The sequence below is a fragment of the Leopardus geoffroyi genome, chromosome A2, assembly GCF_018350155.1.
Source record: "Leopardus geoffroyi isolate Oge1 chromosome A2, O.geoffroyi_Oge1_pat1.0, whole genome shotgun sequence".
Lineage (NCBI taxonomy): Eukaryota > Metazoa > Chordata > Mammalia > Carnivora > Felidae > Leopardus > Leopardus geoffroyi.
The window spans coordinates 162,568,665-162,582,098 of record NC_059331.1 but is presented as its reverse complement, the minus strand read 5'-3'; the positions used below and the strand labels follow the sequence as shown (position 1 = coordinate 162,582,098).

The 13,434-nt window shown below is 54.1% G+C and overlaps 1 protein-coding gene across 3 annotated transcripts in view; it reads left to right on the top strand.

Annotated features, from left to right (window-relative positions):
* Positions 1-445: 445 nt before the first annotated feature.
* Positions 446-13,434, top strand: part of ZNF777 (zinc finger protein 777) — a 29,062-nt gene continuing 16,073 nt past the window's right edge. Inside the window, exons 1-4 of one of the 3 annotated variants that reach the window (XM_045496064.1) lie at positions 446-547; positions 5,416-6,267; positions 7,514-7,640; positions 9,625-9,738. In XM_045496064.1, coding sequence (XP_045352020.1) covers positions 5,431-6,267; positions 7,514-7,640; positions 9,625-9,738 — 1,078 coding nt within the window. In that variant the 5' untranslated portion in view covers positions 446-547; positions 5,416-5,430. Of the gene's footprint in view, positions 548-1,076; positions 1,318-3,448; positions 3,577-5,415; positions 6,268-7,513; positions 7,641-9,624; positions 9,739-13,434 lie in introns of those variants that run through there. The other 2 variants (XM_045496063.1, XM_045496065.1) reach the window with 2 other exon arrangements.

Here is a 13,434-nt window from a genome sequence, read left to right as displayed (position 1 = left end):
AGTCGCCAACTCGCAGCTCTACCATTTCTTTTGGGGGAGCCCTGAAGGTTAAGAAAGAGCATTCCCACAAGGGGCTGGCACAGCAACTTAGGGTAAACAAGTCCCTTCCCGCTCGGCCTCAGTTTCCTCCCAAACGACGGGTCCGGCCCCTTCCAGCCCCAGCACTCTATGATTCTCGGAATTGTGTCCTTTCATGTCGAAAACAACACTCGGGCATTTCACAAAAGCACCCAGCCCCCTTGTTACCCTTGGAACCACGCAGCCCGCTTCCCTGGAACCCGGGCTGCACAGAGCCGGTCACATGAACTCGGGCTTTCTTTGCCGTGCCGGGTTTCTTAGATCCCTTTGTGAGCGCAGGTTTTGAAAGGGAACGACCCGGGTTCTGGGTTTGAGAGGAGCAGGGGGATCCGGCGGGAGGAAGGCTGTCGGAGCCAATCAAGCCGCCTCCAGACCCCAGCACGTCGCCTTGGCTGCGCGCGGCTGTTTGTGCTCGGCTCTCCCGCCTCCGGGTCTCGCCCCAGGCTGCCCGGGGAGGCGAGGACCCCAGGTGAGAGGCCAGGGAGGGGGGGACCCCGGGGGGGAGGCCGAGCGGTTCGGCCCGGGCTCCACGACGGGCTGGCCCGGGGCTCAGGGCGTGTCCGTCGCCGCCTGGCTGCTCGCTCGACACTGTTCGCTCCTACCGGCTGTAGATGGAGCTGTCTGGGTTCCTGCAGCCTCCGACGAGCCTCGGAGTGTTTCTCTTTAAACGGCCTGAGAGGGACATGCCTCCCAGGATGCAGTTTGTATCAACATGGCAGCTGCTGTGCAGCTCCCCTGCTGAAGAGGCGCCGGGACGGCAGCGCAGCTCGCAGCCGGGGCCGGGGCCGGAGCCGGGGTCGCAGCCGCGGCCGCAGAGGGGCCGCGCGCGGGCCGGGGGCCGGTGCTGAGGGCCGGGGCCCAGCTCGCGGCCGGGGCGCAGCCCGCCCGGCCGCCCGCACCGCCGCGCGCCCCGCTCCGACGCCGCCGCCCGGCTCGGCCGCTCCGTCCCCGCCCGCCCTGAGCAGGCCGGGCCCGACGGCCGCGCGAGCCCGGGCGGGGAAGGCAGGGCCGGGCGGGCGCCGCCTGCGGAGAGGCCGGGAGGGGGGGCGGCCTGCGTGGGGCCGCGCGGCGGCGGCGGCGGCGGCGGCGGCGACTCCGGCCCGGGCCGGACAGCGCAGGGCCATGGCCGAGGCGGCCCCGGCTCCGGTGAGGGCGGCCCGCGCGCGCACGGACGCGCGGACTCGGGGCCCGGGGGACGGCCTGCGCGTCCCCGGCTCGGCGGCCCGGCCTGGGGTCTCGGTAAGGGACACAAACGCCGCGACGTGGGGGGCGGGGGGTGGGGGGCCGGAGGGCTCGCGCGTCCCTTAACGGGAGTGGGGGTGGGGGGGGAGGGCTGCGGGATGGCAGCGGGGCCGAGGAGCCGGCCGCCGTCCGGGCGAGGCTGCGGGGACGCCGGGGCCTGGCCCGCTCGCGGGCCCGGAGGTGGGCGCCCGGGGCGGCGCGCCTCGCTCCCTGCGGAGCCGGCGCTGCGTCCGTCGGGGTTGCCGCCGCACGTTTTCCGCAGAGCTCGCCCCCGCCGAGCCTCCCGCGGCCGGAGCGCGGCGCTGACGCGGCTCTCCCCATTTCGCAGAGCGGAGACACTGAGGCACAGACACCTGGCGGCGACCCGGCCGGCCTGCCCCAAGGTCACGTAGCGAGTCATCCGTGGCCCGCTGCCCGCGTCCCCAGAAAGGCCAGCCTCCCGGGCGGCGGGCCTGGACGGGGAGGGGGGCGGCTCTGGCGGCGGCCTGCCCTGGATTAGGGGCCTGGCCCGGCTTGCGGTGGACGCGGCCCGTCGGGGGGGAGGTGACGGCAGGGTGAGAGGCCGGGCAGCGCCCGGCCGAGCGGTTGCGTCGTGGGGAGCAGGTGACCCTCGGGCTCCGGCGCCTGGGGCCTCCAGCCCCTGCCTCCGGAGGGCCCCCTGCCAAATTCTGGGTGTCCAGACAGATGGGGTCGGGGAAGCGAGCTCCTAGGGGTTTGGTAGCTGATGTTCCTCTTTAATGGGCCATTCTCAAAAATCGGTCCTAAAATCTCCCCGCAGACCTGCTCTTTGAGATGCGGTGGCTGTGCCTGGGAGCAGGATTGCTGCATGAGGGTCAGTGCCTCTGAGCCTCAGTTTACTGGTGTGTACAGGAAGGGGTCGGGATAAACGCTTCCTAAAGAGCCTCCCGGTTCAATAAAACTCATCATCATCTCTTGGAAAAACAAAATACAGTGGAGATTTCAAAATGCCCACCTCTGGGTTGAGGTCTCCAGGGCCCTTGAATGGTATATAATTCTGAGTGAACCACACCGGGTCATACAAGAAACTGGCACGGCTTTTCTTTCCTTTCCTTTTCTTTTCTTTTCTTTTCTTTTCTTTTCTTTTCTTTTCTTTCCTTTCCTTTCCTTTCCTTTTCTTTCCTTTTCTTTCTTTCTTTCTTTCTTTCTTTCTTTCTTTCTTTCTTTCTTTTCTTTTCTTTTCTTTTCTTTTCTTTTCTTTATACATTGATAGGAATGGTTCTGTATTATTCTGCTAAGATAAATGAAGCCTGGAGACCCCCATCCACTTGGGATACAGGAGGCAGGGAGAGTCGGTTAAATCCTGTGATAAAGGTCCAGAATCCTCTCTGCCCCCCCCCTCACCCCCCATGGTTTGAGAATGCAAGCTTGTTCATCTTAGATATTATATTTACAGCTCCATCCCTCTCCTTGGCCATTTCTTTATGCTTAGGGTAAAATCAAGCCACAGGTTTATTGGTACTGACGACATTATAGCAAGGGGCTTTAATTTGGGGGTAGAGGAGGGGGTGTGCTCCTGTGGCCCCCTCATCCCTCAGCAGTCCTCCAAATCTGGAAATGGGAAGAGCCAGGCTAATCATAGAGAGCAAAGAAATGGTAGTTTCCTTGAGCCCTGATGAGACTGGTTGGGAAAGGTATCTTAGCCTGCTGGCTCTCTGTACTGTACTGGATGGGGCTTTTTGTCATGGTTTTAGTTAAACCCCTGTATCACTCAGGGACACTAACTTGGCCCCTGGGGATTTTCCCTTCTTCCTAGTAGTTGTAGACAAATACCCTAATCCCCCTCCCAGCACAGGGCCCTGATGGGCTTATTGTGTTGCATTATGCTAGTCACTTGCCCTGTGTCTGAGGCTCCTGTCCCACAGGCCTGGCCTCTGTCTGCCTTCACCGGTGAGGAGCTGAGAGATGGCTTACTTGTTGATGAGTCTTCAGGTCTAGGGGTCTGCAAAGCCCTTGAAAGCGTTCGCTGACTTTTGTGTGGGGGCCGGTGTGTGTTTTTTCGGGGGGGGGGTGGAGAATCCATAACTTTCATTAGGGTTTCAAAGGCGTCCCTGACCCCTGGCTTTCAGCGGCCCTGTCTTTATGGGCAGGGCCTTCCCTAACATAGAACCTACCCCCAGGTCTTTGGGAAGTCTCCATGCCTCTGGATGTTAGAGGTGGAGAGGATTCAGAACACTTACCGACCAGCTGCCCGCAGGCCCAGGTTCTGCGGCCAGCCCGCTGTGTGACCTTGGCCGAGTGAGTTGGCCTCTCCACGCCTCAGCGTCTTCATATGCTAAGTGTGGGGAATGGTTCTCAGAGTCCCTATTTCATAGGGTTTCCTGGGGATTAAATGAGATAACCCTTTAACGTGCTTAACACTGTTCATGGCACACAGTAAGTGCTGAGTAATTGTTAGCTGTTATCTGACTAATAGGCTCTCACATCTGGCTAGCTGCAGAGCTCTCAGATCGTACTTACCTCGGAAAACATTCTGCCTGAACAGGCCTTACGTTTTCAGTTCTTGGCTTGAGAGTGTGGTGCTGTCTCAGTTAAGGCTCTCGTGAGTGAATGGATGAGCAAATAAAGGAAAGAGAGCGGGAGGAAACGTAAATAGGTTTAGGCTCTGACAGGTGACCGAAGGAGCGTCATTTTTGTTTTTGTTGTGACCCAATCACGTATACTGTTCATTCATCCAGCTGACGTTTATTGAGCACGTACTACATGTCAGACTGGACACCAGGGATATACTCCTTTTCAAACAAAGAGAAGGGGCATTTCAGTTGTATTAAAGATCGCTTGTGTGTGGCACAGTGACAGGCCATTCAGATTCGCTGAAGGAAGATTATGAGGAAATGGACAAACATGTTATAGAAGGAATTCTGTTCAGCTCCAATAAAGCTATTGATTGTCTGGATAAGTAAATACAGAGCTAGTCATTCAGAAGACCTTGGCTTCACCTCCCCGGTGACACAAGAATTCTCTCAATGTGAATGTAGCAAGGTGGGGAATAGGAAGAGAGTGAATAAAGAAAGTCTCGAAAGGAATCGATCTTTCTTTTGGTTCTAGTCCCCACCAGCCTTGAGGCGAGTCACAGAACTGGCTGACTTCGGCTCTGTTTCCAGTCTGTCCAGGCCTTGGCTCCTCAGTTCCCATCTCACAAACCACAGGGAGGAGCCCAGACCACCAGGAGTGCACCTGCCTCAGTGGACCATCTGCCCCGGGGACCTTGCCTCCCGTACAAGTGGCTGAATTGCCATATCCCTGGCCTGGCTGAGGGTCTCTCTTCTCTCTTTGCTTATAGCCTGGACTGCCCAGAAGCCCACTCAGCCTCTCCAGGAGGGGCTGGGTCCATATAACATGTCTCAAAGTCAAACCTATACCATATAAATCCTTTGAAAAATGCTATTGCTAAGTCAGTAAGCTTTTATCAAAGAGCCTGGGAAACAAGGTAATTGTGTGTCCTCACTACTAGAGTAAGTGAGGGAAAGCATTAAGAGGGCTGGGACTACCTGATCATTCACGTAAGAAGCAGTGGGGCCAGATGGTATGTTCGTCTTGCAGGTAAGTCCTCGAACAGCACTGGCCCCACCGCTGTCTCCTCCCACCTTGCTGGGAGTCTTGGGGTAGTAACAGTGCCCAGCACCGATAAAACTCTGTCGTTTTGCCAGGTTTTATTTCATTTCATGCTCAGTGCTCAAACTCAGCGAGGTGGTCTTTGTTTCACGTGTGAGGGCACTGCGAACAGGTCGAGTAACCAGGCAGTGGTCCGTGTGGACAGGACCGAAAGCCAAGGCCAGCGTCCGTCTCCTACGCTGCTGGTCATGGGTGATCCTGTGAGGCACCTGTTGTGAAGAAAGAGACGCCTCCATCGAAGCAGAAGGTGGCATGGCCGCCCTTTCTTGGTTGTTAGTTGTGCTTTGGTCACTGATCTCTGAATCAGCGTGAGGTTCTCAAGAAGAGAGTCGTGTCCGTGGAACAGATCTTGATTGCCAATAAACCGGAAACCCTTTTTTACGTGGGTGCCTGACTTTGGCGTTTATTTTGCCAGCTGGAGACTGTGGCCTTCAATCCTGCCCTTTCTTTCCTTGACCACAGGTCCAGCAGCTGGACATGGAGACCCAACGCTCCTCACCTCTGTCCTTCCCCAGTGTCCTGCAAGAAGAGACCCCACGTCAGGCCCCTGCTGGACCCCCCCGAGAAACTCTGTTCCAGTCGCGTGTTCTTCCCCCCAAAGAAATTCCTTCTTCGTCTCCCCCCATTCCCCGACAAGCCTCCCTGCCCCAAACTCCCAAGCTAGAGACCTCTGGCCGGATGCCACACGTTCTCCAGAAGGGACCCTCACTCCTGTATCCTGCCACTTCTGAGCAAGAGACTCGTCTCCAGGGTCGCCCGGCTTCTCAAGAAGAGACCCAGTATCCACCCCCAGCTGCTGCTGAACAAGAAATATCACTTCTGTCCCACTCCGCCCCCCACCAAGAAGCCCTCCTCCACTCGCCTGAAGTTCCTGAGAAAGACCCCCTGACCCTGTCCCCCACAGTTCCCGAGACCGACATGGACCCCCTGCTTCAGAGCCCAGTTTCCCAAAAAGACACCCCCTTCCAGATCTCTTCGGCCGCCCAGAAGGACACACCGCTCCCGACAGCGGAGATCACCCGCTTGGCCGTGTGGGCTGCCGTCCAGGCCGTGGAGAGGAAACTGGAGGCCCAGGCCATGCGGCTCCTGACCCTGGAGGGGCGGACGGGGACGGCCGAGAAGAAGCTGGCGGACTGCGAGAAGACGGCCGTGGAGTTTGCAAACCATCTGGAGAGCAAGTGGGTCGTGCTGGGGACCCTGCTGCAGGAGTACGGGCTGCTGCAGAGGCGGCTGGAGAACATGGAGAACCTGCTGAAAAACCGAAATTTCTGGATCCTGCGACTGCCACCAGGGAGCAACGGAGAAGTTCCCAAGGTAAGAGCTATCCCAACTGGGGCTTCCCAAGGAGCCATCTGAACTGGGACGTGTTCTAGGAGTTTCATATAAAAGAAGGGAAAAGAGATGCTTAAGAAGGCAACAAATACTGGGGGCGTCTGGGTGGCTCAGTTGGTTAAGCGCCAGACTTCAGCTCAAGGCATGACCTCACGGTTTGTGGGTTCGAGCCCCGCATCAAGCTCTGTGCTGACAGCTAGAGCCTGGAGCCTGCTGCAGATTCTGTGTCTCCCTCTCTCTCTCTGCCCCTTCTTGGCTCACACTCTGTCTGTCTCTCTCTCTCTCTCTCAAAAAATAAATAAACATTAAAAAAATTAAAAAAAAAAAGGAAACAAATACAATGATACCTAGTTGCCAACATTGCTGCACTAAACCCAAGATGGCCCAAATTCAGATGATTTGTCCCGTTAATAAAACCCTACGTGAATAGAAGAGAACGTCCGACGACATCCTAGTGACCAGGGACCGTCGATTTGGAAGGGTGTTCAATTCACAACAGGTGTGAACCCGTGGTTCGCTGTTGAGGTGGACGGAGAACTTGGTGAAATGTCCCAGGGCTCTGTTCGGCCTGACGCTTTTATCAGTTGACTTATAAATTATGTTGATGCCAGTAAAAAAATGTGATTTCAAGAGGTATCCTAAAAGGCTAGGGAGTGGTTGGGTTTTAATATTATGTCCCAGAAGATCCTGATAGAACTTGAACGTGGACTGGTTTTCTTTCTGTTCTTTTGTGTGTTGTCCCTGTTCACAGCCTTATGTAGGGATGAGACTTGGACAACATCCTGTAGGCCAGCGCTTCTCAGATGTTCTTGGGTACTTGAATCCCCTGGGGACCTTACTAAACGCAGAATCCAATTTAGTGGGCCTACAGCGGGCCTGAGGGGCTGCATTTCTAGCAGGTTCCCTGGTACCATGGTGCTGGTCTGCAGACCATGCTTTTAGAGCCGCAAGGATTATCCTAGACAGAAAACGGACCAGATAAAATGAGGCCCTTACTCTGTGGGGCCAGGACAGTGGCTAAAGTCAGGCCAGGTTTCTAGAGAGATCCGTGGTGAATACCTACAGCTGTGCCTTTGGGCCTCGCCCACTCCAGTCCTAAGAAGAGGTGTTTGAGCCAGGGCGTTGGGGGGGGGGGGGGAGAGTGGAGCCTTTCGCCGCCTTGTGATTTGGCAGCTGAGGGCCTGTGACTGCCTTCTGGTCGGTCCAAGCTGAGCTTGTGTGGTTTCAGGTCCCTGTCACCTTCGATGATGTCGCCGTCCATTTCTCAGAGCAGGAGTGGGGGAACCTGTCAGAGTGGCAGAAGGAGCTCTACAAGAACGTGATGAGGGGCAACTATGAGTCTCTGGTTTCTATGGGTAAGGAGAAGGTTCGCTTATGGGGGGCTTCCTTGACACCGGCCTGGGGTTTGGAAACGTTGGGAGTTCTGTGCTCCAGTGCTCCCCATAGTCAAAAACAAGGGACACTGGGGCAAGGAGGGGGAAGACAGACATCAGGGTCTCACCTTTATATGAGTTTCCCCATGGTGTGTGTGTGTGTGTGTGTGTGTGTGATGAATTTGTCCAGCAAACTATTATTAAACAGAGTGCGAGGTGCTTCACTGAGAAGCACGTTACTTAATCCCCCGACTCTCCGGTGAGGGAGATGGGACAGGTGTTAGTGATCCCGTTGGACCATCCAGCTGACTGAACATTGTCCCTGATGGAGGGCGTATGTCCCCCGGGTTCTGGTCTCTACTGTGCATAGAGAAGGCTGTGACCCAGGAGTTTAATACTCATGCCAGATCCCTACCAAAAAGTCACAATTTCACTGAGAACTCTAATACCCCAAAGTTTGTGGACTCTTGCTGTTTTCATTTTAATAAGAGCATTTAAAGAGGCAAACCTGGGAAAATATACTTTAGTTTTATAGGTATCCTTTTCTCTGTGGTGGGAAACTCTTTGGACACACACAAAAAGTGAGAAAAACATTATATATGCTGTTGCATAGAAACTTTGATTCTTGTCAGAACCGTTAATTTTCTGCACCAATACCTCCCCGTTAGGACTTTTTTCTTTTTCATTTTTTTCTTTTCTTTTGAAAGTACATACATAATAGTGAAAATTCAGCAATCTAGATTTATATAGTAAGGAGCAATCCCTGCCCTCCCCCCAGTACTTCTCCCCAGAGGAAACCACCACAGACCCTTTGGCACGTATTAATGCGCGCACACACACGCACGCACACACGAGGCAGGTACTCGTGCATATGCAGTCTGTGGTATGCACGAATGGGATTGTTCACCTGTTTTACCAACCAGTAGGCCGTAGACAGCTTTCCGTGTCAGCTCAGAAAGACGGGGCAGCATTCCAGGTGAACCTCTGGGCGTTTGACCTTTCTGCTGTCGGTGAGCGGCAGGCCGATTGCGTCTTCTCGCTGCCACCAAACGTAATCAACATCTCTGTGTATTTACGTGTGCTTCCGTGAGTATTTCCATGGGACACATTCCAAGGAGGAGGTTTGCCGAGTAAGGAGAGTGCAGGTTTACAATACCACGGCCACTGCCTCCAGAAGGCTGTGTGTGTTTACACCACAGAGTGTGACAATGTCGTCTCACCGTGCCCTGGCCCGAACCGATGTCCTTCCATTTTAAATAGTTGTCTTTTCTGTCGGGTGGAAAATAACACTTCATTATTTAAGTATGTCTGTCTTCGATGACTGGTGAACTGGTGTATCTTTTCCTGCGTGTGCTGGCCACTTGCATTTCCTCTGTGAATTACGTACTTAAATTTCCTTTTTTATTTTTCACTTATTGTAGAGGCTCTTTATATATAATGATGGACGTTAACTATTTAGTATAGAAGCCTCGCCTATGACAAATACGTGCACATGTATTTCCCGCAGGTTTATCTCATAACTCTGTCTCCAAAGAGCTTTAAACTTTTTTTAATGTGAGGCACACTATTACTATCGAGTTTGATGGCTTCTAGGTTTCATCAGGATTAGTTTTTCACTCTAGGAGATTTCAAATCTCTTGGGTCTTTGTCACGAGAACCTGAGCAGGCATTGGCGGCAACGGGAGCCACAGATGACAGAGGGCCAGTCTCCACCGGTGGAAGGCGGTGCCTGCTGCGGCTCCCTCGTGGGAGGCCCTGCTTAACGCACATGCGTGCAGGCCCACACACACATGTACACGCACACGCGTGCAGGCCCACACACACCAGGGCCCCTAAGGAGAAGGGCCGGGAACTTGGCCCGTTTCTCTTCCGACACGGCCACTGGTAGGGTGGCTGCTCCTAGGGTCCCGGTCACCCAGGTGACACCTCACCACACAGGATGCCTTCTTTCCTTCCTTCTGCCCAGACTATGCAATTTCCAAACCAGACCTCATGTCGCAGATGGAGCGTGGGGAGAGGCCGACCATGCAGGAACAAGAGGACTCCGAGGAAGGCGAGACGCCCGCGGATCCCAGTGCTGGTGAGTGGCTACTGGGTGGCCCGGAGCTCTGCCTTCTGGATCTTTCAGCACTCAGGGGGCCCAGCATGGAGCGTTGCAATCCACGGTAGACCCCGGAGGGATGTGTCAGCAAGTTGTGTGCGGGAAGGAGGCCTGCAGGTACTAGGGCCTGCCGGAGGCCTCCTCAATCCCCAGTGGCCCAAGTGGCCAACAAATAAAAATGCCACTGGGTTCATCGTCTTAGGGAGTGTTTGCCCTTGTCTCACTCTTGCAGGAAACAAAACCAGAACCAAAAGAAAAGTGGTCACTTGGCGAGATGCTAGTGATCATGCATTCTGGAGCCCCCCAGAGAAGGGCCACACCCTGGGTCCTGCAGCCGGTCAGTGGAAGGATAGGGACAGACAGACTTGATCGGGAATGTTGTGCAACATGCAGGGCAATGTCTAGGTGGGACAGTTTGAGGGGCACCCGGGTGGCTCGGTCGGTTGAGTGTCCAGCTTCGGCTCAGGTTACGATCTCGCGGTTTGTGAGTTCGAGCCCCGCGTCGGGCTCCGTGCTGACAGCTCAGAGCCTGGAGCCTGCTTCGGATTCGGTGTCTCCCTGTCTCTCTTCTGCTCTCTCTCTCTCTCTCAAAAGTAAATAAAGATTTAAAAAAATTTCTTAGATGGGACGGTTTGATGGAGGCAGCAGAAAGGTGCCAAGCAGGACTGGCCATATTCTCAAGCACAGACTCCAGTGTCAGGTGCCTGCCCTAGAATCCCAGCTTCTCTGCTCACTCGTGGTTTGATGTTAGTTACTCAGCCTTTTTGGAAACTTGTTTTCGCCATCTACAAAATAGGACTGGGAATAATACCTAGGGCCTGATGGGGTGACTGGCATGCACCAGTGGCCCAGTAAACCCCAGCTGTTCTCATTCTGCGTGGGGTCTTGTCCCTCCCCAGCCGCCCTATCCGTGGCCCACATGCTTGCCCTGCGGGTGCTTTCATGGTGCACAGTCTGTTTTTGGAGTTCCTGTTCTGGAATCGCCTTTGGGCTTGTATCGCTGCTTGAAGGTCTGCAGCGAAGCTGATGCTTGTCCTTCGCAGCCAGACATCATTGGTGATCATATCTTTTGAAAAAGGATGACAGTCTCGCGGGAGAACTCATTGGAGCCTACAGCCAGGTCTTGTTATGAAGTAATGTCGCCGATTCCGGGACCTGTCAGCCGGCTTCCGGCAGGAGGCCCAGAGACACCGAGCAACGTCAACCCCGTGGACCGAAAGCAACGGCAACTGACAGAAGAGACAGAAGCCTGTGGAAAATGGGTGCTGGCATCCTTCAGAGAAAGCCAGTGGCCTTACTTCCTAGAGACTCACACTGAGAGTAGAGGCTCCTCTGAATTCATTCTGGCAGACAAAAAAGACGATTTAAAAGTAGGCGAGAACGGGGGCTTGGGGACAAAGTATAGTATCTGGCAGAGGGTCCTTTGGTTTGGAAGAAAATAAGCGTATCCAAAAGGCTCGCGTGGCCACAGCCAAAAATGAAGGTCAGGTGAGAAGAAGAAACATATCTGAAGCAGAAGAAATGAGAAAGAAGGCCTCGGAGGCTGAGAATGAGAAGACGGGAGAGCGGTTTATGGTAAATACCCTAAGGTCCGGTCTGACGTCCCAGGAGGATTTTGTGGTCCACGCACTGCTTCTCTAGCATCTTCTTAGAAGCGCTGGGATGACAGCATCGATCCCCGAACCCCGTCGATGTGTTCACACCCTCATCACAGATGGGCCTCCCACAGGGTAGGGCCAGAATTGAAAGCAAATCACCTCAACCCACTCTGCCTCAGGCCGGGTTTGTTCTGGCACACGCACATCTGTGGCCCGAGCTTCCGTGGGAAGCGGCCGCCTCACAGAGGCTGCCTTGTGTGGCTGGAATGTGCCATTTGTTCCACTGACCATCTCTGGCGTCTCAGAGCCTGGACTGGAGGGAGGACAGGGGAGGACGTGGGAACCAGCGTCACACAGGGCTGGCTGTGAACTCGCACCCCAGTGCGAGACCAGAGGCCCTGGCCTCTGGACAGTGGGATTGTTCTGTGAATCTGCGGTTATCTGAGCCCCAGACGTGCTAGTGGTAACCTGCCTGTTCTCGTGTCTTCTCCCTGAGAAGGGTGGCTGCAAAACCAGCTCTGGTGTGATACCGGTGAGGAAAAGCCTAGAACGTTGAGAACTTTTCACAGTTCCAAATGCATTGAACATGACAATTTTATGAACTGGCTAAGTAAAATTTGTTCAGTAAACCGTTATTTATGGTTTGGATCCCTGAGGGCAAGGAGATCCAAAAATGATTCAGATATCGACTCTGCTCTCCAAATACTCAGAGCCCGGGCTCCCATTCGTGGCCCTACGAGGGGGCAATAGAGGCCCGGCGAAGCTAGGTGCCGTTTTCACCTAACAGACGAGCAGAGAGTAAAACAGACCAGGAGGCATGGCTGAAATCCAAGGTCTCGGGCTTTTTAAAAAGCAATTTGATATTTTTTTAGTCTGTAAATACGTTTTAAATATTTCAAGTGTTCATATACTTGACCTAATAATTTCCTTCCCTTTCTGAGAGTCTGTAGCACAGAAGAGAATCCAAACGATGGATTAAGATGTACAAATACTTTGTTGCATGACAATAGTCTCTTAGCCACTAAAATCATAAGTGAAGTTTGTATACCATATGTTTCATTTGTATGGTGATTACTTAGTTCATCAATTTGCATATGTCAAGAGGCTTATAGCAATAACCAGCCCCCCTCTACCCCCCGCATTTAAAATTACAGTAAGGAACGGTGGGAGAGCTGTGGAGGCAAGCATCCGAGCCCAATCGACTCTACTGAGATAGGAGAGCAGAAGAGGCCTCTTTGGCAAGTGGAATGTCTAGTGGGAACTTAAAGAGCAAGTAGGAGTTCCACTTGCCCCAGGGAGAACTTACTGGAAGGAAGGAAGTCTGGAAGCTAGGAGACCAGGCGGAGACTTTTTGTAGTCCAAGCGGGCGACCGTGGCGTAGCCCAGGAGAGAAGCGGGTATTTCCGAGATCTGTTTTGGCAGTAGAGACTTCGAGACAACCTGCAGTTGGCGGGTGTTGGCCGAGGGAGATTGTCCCCCCGCCCCGACCCCCCCCGCCCCCCCGCCTGTGACTGCAGTAGGACACTAGATGGAGGACAATAGGAGGTGCAGACCTAGACATATGACAAGAACATGTCAGGTTTGAGATCCCTGCAGGGGTTCCAGGAGAGAGTGTTGGTGTTGAGAAAGCAGCTGAATAAAGAGTTAAAAACAGAAATGTGAGCTAGAGACAGACATCTGGGCATTGGTAGCATAGGCCCAGTCTGGAGAGGGAGAGGAGAAAGAGCAGAGGCCATGCCCTTGGGAGCCCTGAATTTTAGAGTAAATTTGGCCATTTGGAATATATCAGTCTGGGTGGGGCCTAGGCGTTAATATTCTTTAAAACGCTCCCAAGATGATTCTCATGCACAGCCAGGATTTGAAAAAGGAAGGATGAAGCAGAGGAACCGAAGGAAACAGAAGGAGTGGTCAGAAAGGTAGCAAAAAATTAGGATAGTTGGGGCCCAGCAGGCGGCTGGCTCAGTCGGTAGAGGATGCAAAATTCCGATAGCGCATTGTTGGGTATTTCAAGAGGAGGGCGCTTCCAGAAGCAGGGAGCGTGGTCAACCATGTTGGATCCTGCAGTGCAGCTCAGTGA